At 35.9% G+C, this 23,863-nt stretch overlaps 1 protein-coding gene across 2 annotated transcripts in view; it reads left to right on the plus strand.

Moving 5' to 3' along the window:
* The window catches only part of kcnh1a (potassium voltage-gated channel, subfamily H (eag-related), member 1a), a 78,784-nt gene that overhangs the window by 39,726 nt on the left and 15,195 nt on the right, over positions 1–23,863 (plus strand). For both annotated transcript variants that reach the window (XM_073827079.1, XM_073827080.1), the window contains 3 exons: positions 6,299–6,498; positions 9,840–10,092; positions 15,953–16,149. In XM_073827079.1, coding sequence (XP_073683180.1) covers positions 6,299–6,498; positions 9,840–10,092; positions 15,953–16,149 — 650 coding nt within the window. The remainder of the gene's footprint in view (positions 1–6,298; positions 6,499–9,839; positions 10,093–15,952; positions 16,150–23,863) is intronic.

Here is a 23,863-nt window from a genome sequence, read left to right on the forward strand (position 1 = left end):
TAGAACACTATACCGTGTCTACACCGGACGCGACAGTTGCCGCGCCGCAACAGCTAAAGTCTGTCTACACTGGACGCGACAAGGCGAACGTTGCAAATCATTTAAACTTTGTCGGGGATTTGCCGTGTCGCGCCGCATCCGGTGTAGACAGCATAATAGGTTCTAATGTCATTTGTCGTCTGCTGCCATGCTGGATCCATAGTAACAAACTGCTTCGGTGAGTCGCATAGAAGGCGTCATCGTCTTGCTGCTCCCTCCCCGTTCTGTGATTGGTTCCCTATCTTAGGTGAAAATTAGGTCCATGGTTTCCAGACTAGACTAGCAGTGTGAATAAATTGCGCTGCGCAAGGCAGGATGGGGAAACCCAGGCTAGCCACCAATATGGCCATTTGATGACGTCTTGTGAAAACGTCAACTTACCCAAAGCTTTAACACTATTCTATTAGTGCCATTCAAGCATTGGTGTTTCCTTTAGAGATAATTTGAGAGATTTTAGATTCTGATATGATTGACTTGAATATATCATTGTTAGTGTTTGTTACTGTTATTAGTATTCGCTTTTTGAATTCATTTGAAACAAAGCTATATACTGTATTTGCAAAGCAAAGGGGTGATAAAGAGAAAGTGAGGGGGAGAGATGGAGGGAAGAGCCTAAGTATTATGCTGGCAGTACAATTAATCACCTGCTCTAATCAAATTACACTAACACAGGCTTATCTCCTCCACCCCATGTTTTTCTTTGCTCTACCGCTCATTCTCTCTCTCCATCTCTGGCAGCAGCCCAGCTCAAGCAGACGGTGTGATGTGCGATGTGATGTCTTTTACCAAAACAGTGTTGTGAATGTGTCACGCTGAGACAATTGCCGCAGTACTTTTCTAATGAACGGAGCAGGTGTACAAACATCAGATCTTCAAAACTTTGTGAAAAATGCATACGTTTCCACTAACGAGTCCTGCTTTACAGTACCGTCTCAGGACAGTCCTCCAGGGGTTTAGTGGTGCTTTTTTCTCTTCTAATGACTTGACTTTGCATGTGTGTGCTTGCATGTTTTAAACAGAGCACACAGAAAGAGCATGTTGTTTAAGGCTCCTATATAAATGCAAGTAAGATTAATGTGGTTCTGTGCAATTGTTTCCACTCTAAATCACATACTCGATATGCTGTTTCCTCGTTTGAGTTGTTGTGTACTTCAGGAGGAACAGAATAACCCAAATGTGACTATTTTTAGAAAAGATGTTAAATTCATGAAACCTCAGCTTTAGCTGTGCTAAGGGGAACAGTAAATGAGAGTGTGAAAGAGAGAGGAACAGAAAGTGGATGGAGGAATTTTAATGTGTCAGTCACAGTTTTAGTGACTAGCAACCTATTCGATCACATTTTTCTCTGTCATAGTGAAATATTACAGAAAATATCTACTTTTAAAGGGATAAAAAAACAAAAAAATGAAAATTCTGTTATTAGTTACTCACCCTCATTTTTTTCCGAACCCGTAAGACCTTTGTTCATCTTCAGAACACAAATTAAGATATTTTTGATTAAAACCAATAGCTTTTGACCCTGCATAGACAGCAATGCAACTGACACGTTCAAGGGCCAGAAAGGTAGTAAGGACATCGTTAAAATATTCCATGTGACATCAGTGGTTCAACTGTGATTTTATGAAGCTACGAGAATACTTTTTGTGCGCAAAGAAAACAAAAACAACCACTTTTAGCAATTTCACTGATTTTGAATGGACTATTTTAACAATGACTTTACTAACTCAAACAAAAAACAATTTGTTAACTTGTTGAGTCAACTTAAAATAATTTGTTACCCTGCTGCCTTAAAATTTTAAGTTCAGTCAACTGAGTGACAACTTAAATATTTGAGTTGACTAAACAAAAAATTGGTTTGTTAAACTTAACAGCTAGGTTTGTTACTCAGCTGCCCTAAAATTTTAAGTTGAATCAACTCAACTCAAATATCTAAGTTGTCACTTAACATGTACTTAACATTTCAAGTTGACTAAACTTTTTTTGAGGTGACTGAACTTCAAATTTAAAGGCAGGCAGGTAACAAATGATTTTATGTTGACTCAACAAATTGTTTTTCACAGTGTGGGCCTTGAACATGTCAGTTTCATTGCTGTCTACACAGGGTAAAAAAGCTTTCGAATTTCATCAAAAGTATCTTAATTTGTGTTACGAAGATGAACAAAGGTCTTACAGGTTTGGAACCTTTTACTGAAGGTGAGTAATTAATGACAGACTTTTCATTTTTGGGTGAACTAACCCCTTTCATTTGATTGCATGATGATTGACAGCACATTTGAAAACTTCAGTATAATTTATAAAGTGTGATATGAACTATAATCATGTGTTTAGATCAGATCATTCCTTCAAGAGCTGCTTAGACAATCCATGCAATCTCAAAGAACAAACTAATGACACACTCAAGAAATACTAAGACGCTCTCTCTCTCTATCACACTCACACGATTAAAGAGTTTACATCAGCCGTGTTAATGTAAGGGGAGGGTGTGTAATGAGCTGCCTGGCTCACTTATTTGTTCATTTGTTAATGAACATTCGCCCATCTGTGTAATGAAAAACAGATGTGAGCGAGTGCGTGCTTTTGATTCGACAGGACAGCTCATGTTGAACCGTGAAAGCAGTTAAAGTTTGTGGGTTGAACAAACGCCCACCTCTTGACCTCACACATTGATACATCTGGACGTGTCTGTGTCCTATGTGTGGTGTCAGAGCGTCTAGGATGTGCGTGTGTTTCTGTGTGTGCGTGTGTTCAGTAGGACAGTCTCTGTCAGCTCTGTTCCATGTTCCTGTCACCCTGGAGCCAAATCTGTCCCCAGATCAGCAAAGACTGTCACACTGCATATCTGTACATCACCGCTCTCTCACACACAAGACTCGTACAGTCTAATAATAATGGCTGGGGTCCCAGAAACCTGCAGCTGGGTAGTTGACAAATACTGAGAAGCTTTTAACTTTTTTTTGACATCACCATCTGCAATAGTTTGGAAGTGCGCACAAACGATGCCAGTGTTATTTAAAGAGATAAATGGCAAAAATGATTTGTTTGCTTAGATTTGAGCAGTTTTAGTTTAAGGAAGATCACACAATTAAAATTCTGTCATTTACTTATCCTCATGTCATTTAAAACCTGGTGGCACACAAAAGCAACACAGATTATTACATGGGTCATTGACGTATAAGGATTTTAAACATGCTAATTTTAAAATACAAAAAAACGTATCTTTTGCAATTGTTCAAACATTAAGAATGTTGTGTACACATAAATTCATATTCAAATTTTAAGTGATTTTTTAGTGTTTTTTTCATCTAGTTGAATTGCTTGTAGCCTTAAAAAATGTCATGTGGTGCAACCATGACTTTAATTGACTTTGTGCTTGACTGCAGGGTCAGAATTAACATGCTGCCAATGGCGAGCATTTATTTTACTTTGCTTGGCAGTGGAATCTGGTCAAATAGATTTAAATAGTTAATAATAAATAAATAATAAATTACTAATAAATGCACAGTTATATAATAAATAACTAAAATGACATGCTTTCAATTATTTTTTTTGCATTTTTCTTATATTTCACAAAGATTAAACATAAACTGTCTGAAATGACCCAAATTGCATAAAATCTATTCCAAGTGATACTAAAATAAAGTATTTTATGTATATAAACCATCAATTTAATATAAAAACACAACAGCTGCCAATCTGGGACATATATTTATAATGGAAAACACTCACAATATTTGGTCGCACCACATAATATTTAAAATTCAGTCAAAATTTACAAGCACAGAATTGGCCACCTAAACAAAACAAGCTAGCTTCCCACAAAAGGTCACTATGAAATTTATAATAAAAATAAATACTTGTAGAAATAACTTAATATTCCTTGTTTTTTGAGGTCATACACTGTAAAATGTTTTCACCAGTTTCAACTTAAAAACATAAGTTAAGCAGCTGCCTTAAAATGTTAAGTTAAATCAACTTAAGTCATTTAAACTCACAAGTTAAATCAACTAATCTTTATTGTAATACGTTCAAATGACTTTTATGGTTTTAAGCTGATTTAACTTAAAAACTCAAGGCAGCTGCTGAACTTAGGTTTTTAAGTTAAATCTGGTGAAAAACTTTTACAGTGTACCACATGATATCCAAATGTGCTAGCTACATACCAGCTGTCAAAAAGGTTTTATTTTTCCAAATTTGAAAGAGAGTTACATATCAGCTTGATGCTTCCATGGGTCCTTGGCAAATTGGTAAATGATGCAATGTCCTATATTTAAATGGATTTTAACATAAAATTCCCAAAATGGTAGTTAATTGATGGTCACACCACATGATATTTCATAAAATGGAAATCATTGGACGAAGTTTGTTTGTATATTATGATGGAAATATAAATACAGATGCTTTGCAATTGTATACAAGATTACAAAACACTTTGGAAAACATGCCAAATAGTGCAGAAAATTAATCTGAATAAATTTAGGATAATTTTAAAGATGTTTCCAAAACAGAAGTAATGGCCGGACGGTCACACCACATGATATTTTGACACTTTGAATAGAAAAATTACAAATAACTAAAGTTTTTTAAAAAGTTAAAAGTGAGTGCATACATGGAAGAGGTACTTTATATATATGTCATCTTTCTTTACACATTTAAACAAACTTTTAACTGATAAACGCAATTGGACAGAAAATTTAGGCGTCACATCACTGACACATCACATGCGACAATCTGTCAAGATAAATATAATCTGATCATTGAGTCAATGAGCAAAACTGTTGAACTGAACCAGTCCGATCTGTGGCTGAATCTCTCTTTTAAGCCATTTGATCCAGTTCACAAATCAGATTGAACGATTCATTCATCCATCCATCCAACTGATTTGAGTTTATAGCTTACTGGAGAGGAGGATTAACTCAAACACTAAAATAATGGCTTTCTTTTTTTGTTTAAGATTTGGAATGCATGACTCATATGCAACACAGATAGACATGGTCACTACAAACTGATATAGAAAGGCTGCTCAAAGATTCTATGTGTTTCACAGAAAAAATAACAGCATACAGGTTGATTTTTATGTGAAGTGTCCCTTTAATATATCTGGGCAGTGTTTCCTGTGTTCATGAGACAGACATGAATGTAGAGTAACGGCTCATAAATCTTATCTGAAGGTATTTAGGAGGGGATTCTCTTTCTCACACACACACCTAGAGTCCATACATGCGTAATTAGATTTTCTCATGTGTGCAGAGCCATTACAGGCTGGCTAAATCAGTTTAAAAGAGACAATCACTCGCCTTTATTGAATCTTCTTCTTTCTGTCCTGTGCTTTTACTCATTTACAATTCACTTTGTCATTTATTATCGTCATCTCTGTCTCTCTCTCTTCTGGAGTTGGTAACTTATGGAATAATATTTTTCCATGTGCTATAGCTTTACTAACTACACAATGCATTTAATGTTCAAAAGTTCGGGGTTGTTAAGCTTTTGTAATGTTTGAAAGATCTTATTGCATGAATATTGCAAAAAATACAGTGAAAAATTAAATAAATGTAAATATTATTACAATTTAACATAACTGTTTGCTATATTAATATATTTAAACATGTTATTATTTCTATGATGGCAAAGATTAATTTTCAGCATCATTACTCCAGTCTTCAGTATCACATGATTCTTTAGAAATTATTCTAATATGCTGATTTGGTGCTCAGGAAACATTTCTTATTATTCATTTTGAAAACTATGCTGCTGAACAATTTTGTTGCCTTTTTGTGGAAACAGTGATTTTAGGATTCAAATAGTATTCAAATGAACAGCATTAATTTAAATTAGAAATCTTTTATAATATTGTCACTTTTAAACAATTGAATGCTTTTTTGCAAAATAAAAATATTAATTTCTTAAAATAATAATAATAAAATAAATAAATGAATAAAATCTTACTAAAATAAGATGTCTGAACACTGGTGCATCTATTTCAGTATTTATATCTATCTATAGAAATAAATACAGTTTTTTTTTTACTGTTTGTATGAATAAATTATTCAATTAAATTAAAATTAAATTACATTTTTTTTTGTTTTTTGTTTTACAATATAACACTTGTGACTTTTCTTGTTTGCCTTTCTGGAATAAAATAAGTTTTAATATAACTAATTAATCACACATTTAGTCCTGCCCCTGCGTTAAATATTTTTAATGCCGTTAATCTGGAAAAATGTAAAAAGTTTCTTTCTCTCTTTCTTTCCCTTTTCTACAGCTCTCCTCTATGCCACCATCTTCGGTAACGTGACAACTATCTTCCAGCAGATGTATGCCAACACGAACCGCTATCATGAGATGCTCAACAGCGTGCGGGATTTCCTCAAGCTGTACCAGGTGCCCAAAGGCCTGAGCGAGAGGGTTATGGATTACATCGCCTCCACCTGGTCCATGTCTCACGGTATTGACACCGAAAAGGTGAACACCCTGTATGCCCAACTCCAATTACCCAGCATGAAACTCTGGACACCCTTAAGCAGCCGTTCTCCTGTCTGTTATGTGTGTGTATGTGTATGTGTATGTGTTATTCACTCCTGCTCATAAATGTTTGTGTGAGTGTGTCTAGATAAGTATTTTTAAACATTAGTGTGATTCCTTAGCAAGATGCTTTCTCACGCTGTGTGTTTAGACTCGTCCTGTCGTCTATACTCAAACCACGGGAGGGGAACAGCGTGACTCTGTGGATATGAAGTCCCCGTTGGGCGGACATTGTCAGAATGCTCCAGCTGTCTCCTTCTCTCTCTCTCTCTTTCTCTCTCGTGATTTAGCCGTCTCATCACACAGACTCACACTGTTCTCCCCAGAGCCAACCTCCATGTCTCTGTGACAACCACATGCAGAAAGGGAGATGCTCTGGAAAAGTGAGCGGCTGCTGGGAATGGCAGCTCGGGGACATGTCACACGCTAATGCGCTCAGATGCGCACATGCACACCGGCGCGCATGTCCTATACCTCTGTCTCTCTGTGTCGGCCTCCTAGTATGCATCACTGGCATGACAGTAAACATAAATTGGCATGGTGTGAAACAGTGGTTAGAAAAAAGAAAAACACTCATTTTTAGTAATAGAAAATAATCATAATTGGGGCTGTCATTGTTAATTTAGTGCAATTAATATTTGGTGATTTAGTACAATTAATTATTATTACAAAAGAAAAGAAAATAGAAAAATTAACAGATTTAATCATGTCCACTTGTCGATATAAAAAATCCAGAATAAGGGATTTTCCTCCCATCAAAGCTGGAAATTGAACTTTTAAGTTGATGACTTAAAATATAAAATTATAATGATAATAATAAAATAACAAAAAGAAAATTGTAGTCAACAGAATTTGAATATTTCAGCACATTAATGGATATTAAAGTGTTAATGTATTTGGTCTTGGTTGACTAGTTCTGCTGTAGAGCAAGTATGGACTTGCAACTGCTAATAGATACACAGACATGCTCCTGTGCCTGTGTAAGATTTGCCGCTACTGCACGAATAGGCATACATAAATACCATAGTAGGTCTAGACAGGTGGAGCTGGGGGAGGTTGAGGGATTCAGAGAAATTCTGACAGGACCAGCTTACAGCAAACACTGAACAAGGCTATTTAAAGGGATCATGACATGGATTTGTTTATTATTTTAATATGCTCCTTGAGGTTCACTTATAATGTTAATTTGCACAAAAAAGACAAATGCAGACAAAGCTTTATAAAATCATTTGCAATGCAGCTGCAGTCAGATCTAATAGCTTTATCTTTTAACAAATGTTTCTTTGCGAATTCTCCATTACATTATGCCTCATTTACAAAACAAAATGCTCCGAACAAATGTATAATCCTCCGATATGATCCGGGATGCCATTTAAAATAGACCATCTGCTTGTTTCTGATGCTGGGATCCTTCTGATGTCTGTAGTAAGTTGCGAAAGAGCTGTTTAAACTAAAGGCATCACTCTTTCACTCTTCCGTTTCTGTTTACTGTATCCAGCGTAGACAAGAGAGTGGCAGTTATTATAAAGGGCTCTATTTGCTTTTGACGCACATGATACTCACATTCAGTGTAGACATGTGTCAAATGAAGACTATTCGTCATTGTCTTGCTCTAGAAGCGGTGTTAATGCAAATGTTTGTGCCCTTTGTTTGTGATGTCACATGCCACCTTAGATCTAAATGAGCCATTTTTGGTGATTAATTAAACAAATGTTTTGTTTATAATAAGGAGGATGTTTGAGGCTATGAAACTTGCAGGATGTTTGAATGCTACAAAGATATTTTATATGCCAAAAGATCAAGGCAAATTTGATTTCTCATGTCAAGACCTCTTTAAATGTTGTGCAAGCAATCTCATTGGCTGCAGAATCAGCAGAGGCCAATCAGCTTGTGCCATGTAGTAAATTAAGTCATTGGTAGGATTTCTATCCATTTAGTGGACTATGGATGATTTTGAAGTTGGAGAAGAAATTGTGATGGGAGTTTTTCGACCTACCCTAATGGCGCTTTTCCACTACACAGTACCAGCTCGACTCGGCTCGCCTCGGCTCGGCTCGACTCGGCTCTGTTTGGTTTTCCACTGTGTAAAAGTTGTACCTGTACCTCCACAATAGTACCTGGTTGTCATAGCGACGCTGCAAGAAACTGCCGTGATGTAATCTTCTACGCGACACACACCCGCTGTCTGCACCTCCTCGTTTGACCACGGCGTATTCTTCCGAGTTGCCATAATATGTAATGGATTGGATATGTCATGCAATCTCTGGCCAAACTTTTTAAAAATGGCGGGGTTATTCTGGATACTATTGCTGGTGCGTGCAATGATGACGCAGTGAATAGTGACTATTCTCTCTGACCAATCAGCAGTCAGCTGAGTTTTCACGTCACATTTAGTATCGCCTCAGCTCGCCTCAGCTCGCTTGGAACCTCGCCGGAGGTGGTACGAAAAAAAGTACCTGGAAGCCGGTACAGGTACAACTTTTACACAGTGGAAAACCAAACAGAGCCGAGTCGAGTTGAGCCGAGGCGAGCTGAGGCGAGCTGGTACTGTGTAGTGGAAAAGCGCCATATCTGTCATTAACCAGAATACACAGGGTTAACACAGAGCTAGACAAGACAAGCATTTTAGTTTTTAAAAGTATATAAATTGTTAATTAAAACAATTCTTCCTGGGCTGGGATCGTTAAGAGCCTTTTTAAGCTGCATTTACACTGCATTTACGAAGTTCAAACTCGGGGGCACCAAAGAAGTCCACTATATGAAAAGAAATCCTGAAATGTTTTTCTCAAAAAACATTTCTTTATGATTTAAAAATATTTCTTTATGATAAAGAAAGAAAGACATGAACATCTTGGATGACAAGGGGCTGAGTGAATTATCTGTAAATTTTTGTTTCGGAAGTGAACGTCTACTTTAAGCAAGATATTGAAGAGATGCTGTTGTTTAGTTCAGTGTTTATAATCTAGTTTCTTGTTTGTTGCAATTTGTATGTATGAAAATTACAGTTTGTTCCATAATACATAAAGCTGTTTTATCTCAAAAGATCAAGGAAAATTTGAGCATGACATGACCTCTTTAAAGTTCCCATGAAATCAAAATTGGCTATTTAAAAAAGGAGTCGGCACTGCTAAATATGTCTCACCATGTCTTCCTGTTTCAGTTGAAATTACGTCAACACAGAATAATGCTGCGTGTTACAAAGCACTTCAGTGGACCTTTAAATCAAGTGAAGCTGCAGCAGAATAATCAGCTAAATGTATTATTTCTCTCTCCCATTACAGGTTTTGCAGATCTGTCCTAAAGACATGCGTGCTGATATATGCGTGCACCTGAACAGGAAGGTTTTCAAGGAACATCCTGCTTTCCGCTTGGCCAGCGACGGCTGTTTGCGGGCTTTGGCCATGGAGTTCCAGACCATCCACTGCGCTCCAGGCGATCTCATCTACCATGCGGGCGAGAGCGTGGACAGCCTCTGTTTTGTGGTGTCAGGGTCACTGGAGGTCATCCAAGACGACGAGGTGGTCGCCATTCTGGGTAAGAGGAAAACAGACAGAGAAACAGATCTTGATCTGAATTAATGAGTATTGACTAGAGATGGATCATGACAGTAGACTAGCTGTCCAAAAGCTGACAAGATTAGTGAGGTCAAGTAGTTTTTGATTACTATACTTCACACATCATGACTTTCAACTACTCACTTTTAAACAGCTCTGATTTTGACTCCACAGGGCTTAAGTCTGCCTCAGCTGCTACTGTATTTAAAACTAATTTCCTCTACAGACTCACTGACATGAAGACAGAATCCCTCTGTCTTGGGTTTAGCTCCCTATGGGAGGATTATTCGCATCTACAGAGCTTTTATGTGATCATATATCTTGACTGACACACAGGCCGTCACACCCATTCCTCCGCACTGTGCTAACCCTCTCCCTTTTGTTTATTCCCACATCCTGCACCCCGTATCCTCTTTGATCAGTGTGTCTAACTCTTTCTCTTCCTCTGTGCGTAAAACATTCAGAGAACATTAATAAAATAAAATGACATTTTGAGCATAAGGCATGTTAAATTATGCAAAATATGATCTAAGCTGATGATAAAAAGTAACAATAAAAAGATATCTGAAAAGTAATTTAACTAAAGTAGGGTTTAAGACGTTTTTAAGATCTTCTGTAAGTATCAGTTCATCCTTTTTGTCAATAATTGAGTTGGAAGCGTTCCAGGTTGCTTGCAGTAGACTTCTTTTATTTATTTTTTATTTTTTTTAAATCTCTGCCACACAGTGAATTATGAAGGTTTATACCATGGAAAGCTTTAAACACTGCTATTTTTTAAATGATTTCTTAGTGAAACCAATAAAAAATGTCAAAATGTTATAAATGCTGTAATATTCTGGCAGTGTTGGCAGCATATTGTCTGAAAACACCAATTTTGATATCACAGGAAAAATCAATAGCATTTTATATATATATATATATATATATATATATATATATATATATATATTAGTGGTGGGCCGTTATCGGCGTTAACGTGCTGCGTTAAAGTGAGACTTTTATCGGGCGATAAAAAAAATATCGCCGTTAATCTATTCTTTAAATTGGGTTGGGAGCTGGGTCTAAACTACGCAAGCTATGATGACTTTCACCTTGATAGTTTAACGCGGATGTATACCGAAGACTGTAGAATATGGTCGCGCGTTTATGTCTCCTCCGCCAAAACACAGACGGGATCACGTCGTCCTCCATTCATAAAAACCGAATCTACTATAGCGCGAAATGCCACGTAAATTCGTCGTTTTTTGGATTCATAAATCAAATATGGTCTGTCACTTAATTCAAATCGCGATATGGACTAGTGTCTGTGAAAACTGAAATGCAAAAAGACCGTTTTAATATGAATCCGGTATGTTCCGTTTGCCTAGCTGTATGTATGAAATTCATACTATGAATGGTGGAGACGCGCTTTTACTACACGCATACTGAAACACACGTGACGCTCCCGGTAATTTTTGGCATTTGCATCTCACATGAACAGATAAACTCAATCTCCAAAACTGCTGTGAGTGTCACTTATACCGTTTCATTTGAGAAAACTCGCATCATGTCATACTGTATACACAGAAACTTCACGGCAACCTGTCAAAATAAAAGTACGGTGTAACATGTTTAGTCATTATTTGGGTAGCACACATATTCTGAATGCCTTCAGCAGAATTCAAATTAGCCATTTTAATCTAGATTAATCTAGATTAATTCCAAGATTTAATCTAGATTAATCTAGATTAAAAAAATTAATCTATGCCCATCCCTAATATATACACACACACACACACACACACACACACACACACACACACACACACACACACACACACACACACACACACACACACACACACACACACACACACACACACACACACACACACACACACAAAAATCATTCGAATATGCTGATTTATTATTAGAATTATCAATGTTGGAAACAGTTATGCTGCCAAATATTTTTTTGGAACCTTTGATTCTTTTTTTCAGGATTCTTTGATGAAAAACAAGTTAAAAAGAACAACATTTATTCAAAATATACATATTTTCTAACAATGTACACTTTTTGTCCATTTAACACATCCTTGATAAATAAAAGTATTATTTTCTTTCAAAAAAGAAATAATAAAAATTTACTGACCCCAAACTTTTAAACAGTACTGTATATGGTTAAAAAACCTTTCTATTTTAAATAAATGTTGTTATTTTTAAACTTTTATTGATCAAAGAATCCTGAAAAAGGATCACAGGTTCAAAAAAATATTAAGCAGAACAACTGTTTCCAACATTAATAATAAATCAGCATATTAGGATGATTTTTGAAGGATCATGTGACACTAAATACTGGAGTAATGATGCTGAAAATTCAACTTTAATTACAGATATAAATTAAATTTAAATGCATATTAACATAGCAAAACATTGTTTTACATTGTAATAATATTTCACAATATTACATTTTTTTCTGTATTTTTCATCAAATGAACACAGCCTTGATGAGCATAAGATATTATTCCAGTAAATAGACTGTAATTAATAAATAAATAAATGACATAAATAAAATACATGGATGCATGGCTAAATGAATGAACAAAGTGTGGTGAGTGACTTCATTTTTTTCTTACCCATATAATTGTTTAATTCACCTTAATGATATATTATACTATATACTGTCAGGCCTAATGCATAGATTTGATATTTGACAAATCTGATTTTATTGATACTGCAGAAGGACTAGCCTTATCCTTTTTTTAGTATTGACCCAACATTCCTAAAAATAAAAATATATAAGGCAGGTCAGACATGTGACTCATAGATGTATACAGCCCATGATATACTGTAGCATCTGTCATTTCTAACATCTGTCTGTCTCACAACACAAGATTGGGCTGCTTCGCCTTGTGAAGCCACAGAGCTGAGCATCTAATGGCCATATTTTTCTCTGTTGACAAACTAACGACGCTTTGCTAAATTTGGCTCTCTGCTGCGGCTGTTAAACTGATTTAGGATCAGTCTGAAAGGCCACGAATGTTCTTTGCTTCTAAAATTTGAACACACACACATAGAGATCAGACTATGAAGACAGACTATGAAAACAAAATAAAAAGTTTATCGATCTGACCACTTGTATCTGAAGTGGGTGGATTGAGTGAAGCTTTGGGTCAGAGGTCAATATGTGTGTATCTGACGGCTCATTAGGGTGTGTGTGTTACGCTGTGACCTGTAAATCTATAATGTCACCGCTGCTCAATTACACATATTATAGACTCTCTCTTTCCATTCACTCTCACTTAAAAGTACAAAGAAAGAGTGCAGTGACAGTGATGTTTATTCCTTCTTGAACATCTGTTAGAGCAACAACAAAACTGATACTAAGCTCAGCGTGAAACAATCATTAATTCAAACTGTGCTACACCAAAAACTTTCTTTTATTCCAAACATCTTTAACTGTCTGATGTTATGAAGATAAATATATTAAAATGACATTTTGTGAAAAAATGAAAATTCTTTGATAATGCACCCCTTATGTATTTATTTATTTATTTATTTTACCCCTATACTTCCTTTATTCTGTGGAGCACAAAAGATGATGTCTAGCAGAAACTTGCCAAATTTATGTTATATCCCATATCACACATACACAATTAAAAAATTTAGGGTTAGTATATTTTAAAATTTTTAGTTCACCCCTAATTGAAAATTCTGGCATTAATTACTCACCCTCGAGCCGTTCCAAACCCGTAAGACCTGTGTTCATCTTGGGAACACAAATTAAGATATTTTTGATGAAATCCGAGTGGACAGCAACACAACTGGCATGTTCAAGGCCTAGAAAGGTTGTAATAATATTATTATTAAAATAGTACATGTGGTTTAACCTTAATTTTACGAAGCTATGAGAATACTTTTTGTGTGTGAAGAAAACAAAAATTACAACTTTATTCTTTCTATTTACTGCATCAATGATATCAACCAACACTGATGCTTATTGTCTCATAACCAAATGCAGTATTCTAGATGCTGAAATCTCTCTCTCTGTCTGCAGAATCTGTATTCTAGAACATTTACTGAGACAGAAGAACTGTAAATAATTTATCTGAGTGGACATTTTGGCTCAGTTTTGGCTATTTATCCTAGATGTGAGCTAATGGAGATAGATAGACAAGACTTTTGTGCATTTGTTCATTTCAGTAATGGATTGAGGGAATATGTCTCATCATTTCTCCTCTGTCAGACATGCTTATGATACAGAAAGTAGTGTTAACTGAGTTACCCAGTCATAATGAAAGTGTGTTTTTGTGTGAGAATGTTGTTTTCTAGGATATTACTGGGAATAAGATTTGAACAGTGCTTTCAACTGCTTGAATCTTCTTATCTGACATGTGTTTTACACAAGTTGAATTTCACACCACTGAAATCAGTACATATGATATGTCTACTGTAATCTGAGACAGAGATGAGAGACAAAACAGAGAGATCAATTGCAGTATTTTTTGCTGGAAAGAAAATACATTTATTTAGCATGGTTTAGTCTTGAAACTGAAACTGGAAGACACAGTGCACTTACAGTTGAAGTCAAAAGTTTACATACACCTTGCAGAATCTGCAAAATGTTATTTTTGATTTTTAATACTGTGTTGTTACCTGAATGATCCAAAGCTGTTTATTTTGTTTATTTTGTTTAGTGATAGTTGTTCATGAGTCAAATGTTTATCCTGAACAGTTAAACTACCCGCTGTTCTTCAAAAAAATTCTTTAGGTCCCACAAATGCTTTGGTTTTCCAGCATTTTTGTGTATTTAAACACTTTCCAGCAATGACTGTATGATTTTGAGATCCATCTTTTCACACTGAGGACAACTGAGGGACTCTATGCAACTATTACAAAAGGTTTAAATGCTCACTGATGCTCCAGAGGGAAACATGATGCATTAAGAGGCAGGGGTGTAAACTTTTGAACAGAATGAAGGTGTAATTTTTTCTTAAATTCTGCCTAGACTAAACTAAATCATATTCTTTTCATTTAGTACTGCCCTTCAGAAGCTACAGAAGATACTTAGATGTTTCCTAGAAGACAAAATTAGTTAAATATACGCCGATCTTCAAATTCCAAAAGTTTTCACCCCCTGGCTCTTAATGCATTTTGTAATAGTTGCAGAGTCCCTCAGATTTCCTCAGTATGAAAAGATGGATCTTAAAATCATACAGTCATTGTTGGAAAGGGTTCAAAAACACACAAATGCTGAAAAACCAATAACATTTGTGGGACCTGAAGGATTTTTCTGAAGAACAGTGGGCAGTTTAACTGTTCAGGACAAACAAGGGACTATTGAATCAAGTGTATGTAAACTTTTGAACGGGGTCATTTTTATAAATTCAACTATTATTTTCTCTTGTAAAAGACTATGCAAAAGTCTTTTATGTGAAATATCTTATTCAGGTCAGTACTAAATAAAAAATAACATCCATTTTGTATGATCCTTCTTATTTTGGAAAATTAACATTTTGCAGATTCTGCGAGGTATATGTAAATGTTTGAACTGTATATTCATTGAAAAAAGTCATAATACACTACCGATTTGTAAAATATTTGCAAAGCTGCATCAACAATAAAGTAAAAACTGAAATACTGTGAAATATTATTACAATATGAAATACCTGTTTTCTATTAAAATATATTGTAGCTAATAATAATAAATGTAATTTATTCCTGTGGTGGCAAAGCTGAATTTCCAGCAAGCATTACTCCAGTCTGCAATGTCACTTATAATTTAGACAGTCACGCTGCTCCGTAAATGTCCCAACCGGGCCTGTTTGTGTGAATAAGAAAGTGTCTGTGTTTCTCCTCAGGTAAAGGTGATGTGTTTGGGGACGTGTTCTGGAAGGAGGTGACGCTAGCTCAGGCGTGTGCTAATGTGAGAGCGCTAACCTACTGTGACCTGCATGTGATCAAACGGGACGCGCTTCAGAAAGTCCTAGAGTTCTACACGGCCTTCTCCAACCACTTCTCACGAAACCTCCTGCTTACGTACAACCTGCGCAAACGGGTGAGTGAATGCTGTCAAGCCGTTGGCTTTCAGTAGCCTACTCTTTCATTTTCTGCTGGATCATATCAAACAGCATATGTAAGCAGAATTTATCGGCACCCACATTAACAGGTTACTACATTCAAACTTCACAGCACAGCATGAGCACAGCTGGAAGTCGATTGTAGCATGCAGAACTCATGGGGAAACATAAATACAGCTCCTAAAGCTATTTTATCAACATACTCACATACATATGGACCCTGGACCACAAAACCAGTCTTAAGTCGCTGGGGTATATTTGTAGCAATAGCCAAAAATACATTGTATGGGTCAAAATTATTGATTTTTCTTTTATGTCAAAAATCATTAGGAAATTAAGTAAAGATCATGTTCCATGAAGATTTTTTGTAAAATTCCTACTGTAAACCTATCAAAATGTAATTTTTGATTAGTAATATGCATTGCTAAGAACTTAATTTGGACAACTTTAAAGGTGATTTTCTCAGTGTTTAGATTTTGGGCACCCTTAGATTTCAGATTTTCAAATAGATGTATCTTGGCCAAATATTGTCCTATCCTAACAAACCATACATCAATAGAAAGCTTATTTATTGACCTTTCATATGATGTATACATCCCAGTTTTGTAAAATTTAACCTTATGACTAGTTTTGTGGTCCAGGGTCACATATAGTAATAAACTGTCTATTTAGTAAATCAGAGTAAATTCTGATGATTTAAGCAGTTTAATATCTGGTTGATATTTCAGCATGGTAGGTTTCAGTATTAGTGCTTAAAAGGATAGTTCACCTCAAAATGAAAATGACTTACCCTCATGTCGTTCCAAACCCGTAAGACCTTAAATTAAGATATTTTTGATGAAATCCGAGCTTTCTAACCCTGACACGAAGAGAAGAAATTGTTGAATAAAGTTTTTTTTGTTTTCTTTGTACACAAAAAGTATTTTTGTAGCTTTATAACATTAAAGTTGAACCACTGATGTGACATGGACTATTTTAATGATGTCCTTACTACCTTTCTAGGCCTTAAATGTGGTGGTTGCATTGATGTCTATGCAGAAAGCTCTTAGACACTTATATAAATAGCTTATTTTGTGTTCTGAAGATGAACAAAGGTCTTACAGGTTTGGAACGACAAAAGGGTGAATAATTAATGACAAAAAAATTTATTTTTGGGTGAACTATCCCTTTAAGTGTGTGTAGGTTTCAGTGGATATGCCAGTAGAAACAATAGAGAAAATACAGTGAGAGTTGTTATTGCTGAATTGAAGAACTGTGTACCATTCATTTGACTGAAGGTAAAGAGAAAGAGATCAATAGAGCTGCTTTACCATTCAATCAGCGAGAGAAAAAGAAACGGTCTGATCAGAAACACAAACAACACTAAACTGACTTGTTTAATTGGCTAGAATTGACTGAAAGGTGGATTAAGGGATTAAAGAGCAAGCAGGTTCTTTCTAAATCCCTGTTTTTTTTCAGTTCTACAGGCTTTAATTGGAGAGGATAGTCTAGAAGTAACAGGAAATGATAGAAAAGAAGGAAATTAACCAAGCGCACACACCACCTGTCAGGTCACATCCCTAACTGTCCTCTATTGTTTAGTCTTTTTGGAGAAAACATTGAATTGCATTCTCTTTGAATCACATCAAATCATATTCAAATGAACTGTAACACTCTATAAACCAGATCTCGAAGTGTAGCAATTATCCTACCCATAAATTCCTTTCCAGTTTATAATAAAGACAGCTGTCAGTGTGATAAAATGGTCTTCAGTGTGTCTGAATTTTGGATCTCGGCCCTGCTTGAGTTCTGTTTCTCAGTGGAACTGGGTCTGAGGAGGAGGCTAATAATAGCTCAGCGAGCGTCTGCCTCTTTATTGGAACGGCTTACACTGTATAGTTATATTTATCCATCCATGGGTTAAATATAACTATCATATACCTCAGCAAACACTTTCATATTAGCGCCCGGACCAAACCATTTACATAATCCATCTGCTGCAGAAATATATACTGTTTAACATGTTTTCAACAATAATAGCACAGGTGAGAGCTTCACTGAACGGTCTCTCTTTTGAGCTCTTCACGCCTACACATGCTTGTAATGGACTTTTGTCATGCTTGCGTCAATTGTTCGAAAAATAGCTGGATCTTTACCTCAACACTATGGTTTTGTTCGCTTAAACAATATGTTGAAATATGTAAACGCAAAATATGGTTATATTAATGCCTCTCTGACACCACTGCCAAGCGGGAGCCTTTAATTAGCTCATGTCTCCATGAATTAGTCATGATGTTTACCATTTGATTGTGACCCACATAAAAAAAACTTGTTATACATGGAAAAAAAATCTGTCATAGGAAGACTACATATGTTATATTTCTGATCAAATTCCATATTCAACAATAGACTTAATACAGTGGTCAAATAGGCCGTTTTGCCCTAGATATCAGCAGCAGTAAACACACAGTACACATTTGCAGTCTATTTGTGATTATGGGACTGTTTTCCTAGTTTTAATGTATGCATGAGTCCTCATTCCTAACCAAACAACTCCCAAATGTAATGTTGAGAGTGTTCAGAAAAGTCACTTCTTTTAAAGCCCTAAAGAAATATTCTAGCTTTAACCTAAACTCAAATTAAGCTTTATCAACAGAATTAGTTTGATAATGTTTCTCATTATTATTATTTTTTTAGACAAAAACAGTACAAAAACAGTTGGCACTTCTTTTTTAAAAAAAAAAAAAAAAAAAAAAAAAAAAAAAAAAAAAAAAAAACTAAAGCATGATTAAAAATGTCTGGGAACACAAATCATGTATTTGAATTAAAATACAAATATTATAAGGAAACGCAAAACAGTGGAAGCTCGAGATTACGTTTTATAAAGTTTTAAACATATTTATTTTTCTTACACAAACGCATCGATTTACTTCAGAAGGTCCTTATTAACCCCCTAGAGCCATGTGGAGTACTTTTTATGATGTATGGATGCACTTTATTTTGCTTCAAAATCTCAACAGCCATTATAAAGCTTGGAAGAGCCAGGACATTGGATGAAGTCAGCTTCAAAATTCTTGTTTAATTGAGTCAAATGTTTTTACAGAGGGAATGTTGGGTATCTAATTTTTGTCACTCCATAATTCAAAAAATCCTTTTTTTTGCAATATATTTTCGTAATTTTTGAGGGAATAAATTTTTTATATAATCAAGCAAATTATGTATAAACAAATCCCTCTGTAAAAACCTTCAGGACAGGAAGAAATAAAAGTTTGGTGTGTGTAAGTGCTACTGAAGTGGAAATTTATGGCTCAGAGAAATTCATTTTGAGAAAATGGCCTTTAAAATTATGTATTTTAATTTAAATCTATTGACACAAATAGAGAAAGTGCTATAAAAGAAGCACTTTTGGAAAGAAACACTTGTCTCTTTTGGATGTTTTCTTTCCACTAGTCTGCCAAAAAACCCAAATCTCAAATTTGAACAGAAAAAACCTGCATGAAAAAAATGTTTTTGCCTGCAGTCTCCCCTTTATAAAACTCCAACTGTTTTCGTCTAAAAGTCATATATACCTAGAATGGCTTGAGGGTGAGTAAATCATGGGGTAATTTTCATTTTTTGGTGAACCATCTCTTTAAGTACTCCTTTAAATTTTACTTGAGTAAAAATGTGAAATATTACATATTTTACTTGTAATCATTAATAAAGTAATATTTCCCATTAAAAATTGTCAAGAGTTAAATGATTGAATTATAGACTATTGTTTATTAATTTTGTGCAGTCATGTTTAACTGAATCACTCAAACAGCTGCAAGTGGATCAGTCAAATTCACAAATGAATCACTCTTATTGTGAACTGATTCAATAAGTTCACTCCAAAAATCAACTCAAATCAGTGATTTGTTCACAAATCTGACAATATTTTTTAATCTAGGAGAGTACTCATATGGGAGATATACACAGTCAAACCAAAAATTCAAATATTCAGACACCAGATTTTTTTTACTAGTAGGTTCAGGACACTATAGTTCATTTATCTAAGTGAGGATAGCAAAATAAAGTGTTTTTTCTTTAATTGCTAATGTGACACCACACTTTTTACACCACAGACTGAACAAAATTAAGCATTGGTTGGTAATTGTATAGTTATGTAAATATTTTCATACAAACAAGTGTCTGAATTTTTGGTTGATTGTAATGCATTACATACCTTTCTATTAAAGTTATCTGACATTATCAAGATGAATTTGTTCTGACACATAACTCTGAGTTCTTGTCATATTTTATTACCATTTTCTAAACTAAAGCAAATAAACTGTGAGAAATAGTGTGAGAAATGTTGAAAGTGTCTGAATAAATTATGGTTTGACTGTAAAGCCTCGTTCAGACTGTCAGCCCAAATCCGATTTGTATGCAAATCCAATTGAAATCCGATCATATTTAGGTAGTCTGAACAGCAACGAACTACACGAAATCCGATTTGGTCAAATCTGTTTCAAGCTACATTCGTATGTGGTTTGGAATCCTATTCAAATCGGATTTCTGCTTTCTCACGTTTTCATGCCACGTAAAACAAACACGTCAGACGTTTTTGTGGAAAACATAACAAAGGTCTTTGCAGAAACAAGCTTGTGTTGTTGCGAACTGCAAATCAAGCAGGAAAAAACAATATACAGCTAGTATACGCACCTCTTTGAGTTTTGAAACCAGCAGAGACGGCAGCACAGAATAAAGTCGCACATTCCAGCTTCCTGCGTTTCTGCCGCTGCTTTAGAAGACGAAATATAATCCAGCGCGACGGCAACGTTGTCATATCGCAAGACAGCATCTATATTGCAAACTGTATTGCTGTTATTTAAGCAATAAGGTACGAGAGGCCGTGCTGTATCCGCTTCGCGTCGTGCCTAACAACGCCCTTCAGCCGTGATTTATTCACGATACAGCACGGCCTCAAGTACCTTATTGCTTTTATAAAACGGTTACCACACAATAAAAATATTAAAATCAAAAATATATATTAATTTATATATATATTAAGTTGTATGTTTTCATAAAGTAAAATCATTAACTGCCTTCCGCTGTAAAAAGTAGTCCCTAACTGCTGCAGCTGTGTTTACGTTGCTAAGGGTGGTTGTTAAGGGGGTTCAATGATACACAAAACCGTTGAGTGAAGGGGTCATAGCCGTGCCGTATCATGAATACGACACAGCTGCTGACCAATCAGAATTGAGGAATGGAACTAACCGTTTTATAATGTTGTTTTTAGCATTGTTATCATAAAGCAACGGCATTGCCATAGAAACCAACGCACACTCCGTTAAACGAAAGAGCGTAGGGACAAAATCGGATTTGGGCTGACAGTCTGAACGAGGCTTTAATACTCTGAAGGACAAGTTCTTGAAGGATTCTTGTACATTAACAAAGTAAAAATACTAATACTGTCCACCACTGTACAAAATTATGCACAAGTGCTGTCAGTTGACCTTAAAGGGATAGTTCACCTAAAAATTAAAATTTGATGTTTATCTGCTTACCCCCAGGGCATCCAAGATGTAGGTGACTTTGTTCCTCAGTAGAACACAAAGATTTTTAACTCAAACCGTTGCAGTCTGTCAGTCATATAATGGCAGTCAATGGGATCCATGGCTTTGAGAGACAAAAAAAAAACATACACAGACAAAACCAAATTAAACCCTGCGGCTCGTGACAATACACTGAGGTCCTAACACACGAAACAACTGGTCTGTGCAAGAAACTGAACAGTATTTATATCATTTTTTACCTCTGATCCACCGCAGTGTCCAACTGTCCTTAGCGTGTTCACAACAGCCGGCGCGTGACGAAGAACAAACAACCTTAACTTCAGTCGATCAGGCTCAAAAGTTAAAAAGGTGAAAAGTCAACAGTCCCGGCTGTTGTGAATAGGGTTGTTCCGATTCCGATACTAGTATCGGAAATGCCGCCGATACCACAAAAAAATCTAGCATCGGAATCGGCGAGTACTTGAACCCACGTACCGATCCGATACCATTTTCTTAAGATATGTTATTCCCGCTAGCAAATCAGAAGCCAGTTCTTCTTCGCGGCTCAGAATGCAAACAGTGTTGCCACAAGCAACCACTGTTTAGAGCAGCGAAGAAGAAATACAAATGTGCTAGCAGTTTGTCCGCTAAAACGGCAGCATGTCTCATATGTAGGGCTTTATGATTTCTGCGATGCGGAAAACACGGACGGAATCGCGGAATCCAGTCAAAATGGAACTTACAGTTTAACGCGGAACGTCACGGAATTTGTCAAAGTTTGATGCATTAATCAAAGGTAGTTCATTACACTTAAATCAAATCGTGATATGGACTAATATTAAGCCAAAAACCAATGGTTTAAATATTAATTAATGCGTGGTTCTGTGTTAATGAATTGTACAGGCGCGTGGTTTGTTTACTCTATGTACTGAAGCGCGCGGGACACTTGCGGTAATATTAAAGGGCTCCAGACTGTGACCAATTTTTCTGCCAGTGTTACTAATTTTCGTGAGCGGTCACACTGGCGCGACCACCGCGTTGTTCAACTCATAAGCTCTGCCATTTCTGTCTCAGATGAGAAACATAAAATGGCACGCGAAACGAAAGTGAAACTAACACGACACGTTTGAGCTGCTCAGCGCTGACCGTTTATCAGCTTGGACTGCAATGCAAACAAACTTGCACAAACCCCGAACAGCTTTATTCGGGAGCCAACGTTGATTTTGCAACACTGTTACTGCTGCTAGATGCAGTGAAATTCAAATTCTGGCCAAAATTCTCTGTTATAAACAGGGCTGATGTACGTCAGCAAACCAGATTAGTAATACTAACTATATGAAAAAAATATTACTGTCAAATGTATGTCATATAATAAAAATACTCTAGTTCACTGTATATGTCATATAATAAAAGTTCAATGTATGTCATATAATAAAAATACTCTAGTTCACTGTATATATCACTGTATATTTGTTTTATTAAGGAATAAGTCTGAAGCACACAATAAAATAATTTATTAGTATTATCTACAGCTGTATATACAATTACACACCCAGGTATCGGATTAGTACTCGGTATCGGCCGATACCCCGAGCCCAGGTATCGGAATCGGTATCGGGAAGGAAAAAAGGGTATCGGAACATCTCTAGTTGTGAACGCCGTTTGTGTTCTACTGAAGAAACAAAGTCACCTACATCTTGGATGCCTGTTATTGGTCTTTTGTTGTTTTTGATTGCTTCCATTGTCCTCTTTTGTAAGTCGCTTTAGATAAAAGAGTCTGCTAAATGTCTAAATGTAAATATTAAAGATAAAATCTGAACAAACATACTCCCATGATGCAGTGACAGTACATACAGTACATCTGTCCTCTGTCACAGCTGCATAAATAAGTGCTTAAACGCTTCATCCAATTTGTTTTTGTGCGTGTTTGTGGTTGCCAAGGTAACGCAGCAAAATCCTCTTCATCTCAACGCTGCTGTGTCAAGAGTTATTTTTTGCTTTGATTAAGGTTACAGTTGATGCTGCCGAAATGGGTAAAACACAGACATTCATGAACACAAAACCATACAACAGCCATTCACAACCTTCAAGATGCATTAACGTGCGTGCACAGAGAAATGCATGTGTAATTGAATTCCTGTCAAAAGTCATGAGCGGTAAAAGGTCAGATGTGTTTCACTGGTTTGACACGGTC

This window comes from Garra rufa, chromosome 21 (genome assembly GCF_049309525.1).
Source record: "Garra rufa chromosome 21, GarRuf1.0, whole genome shotgun sequence".
NCBI lineage: Eukaryota > Metazoa > Chordata > Actinopteri > Cypriniformes > Cyprinidae > Garra > Garra rufa.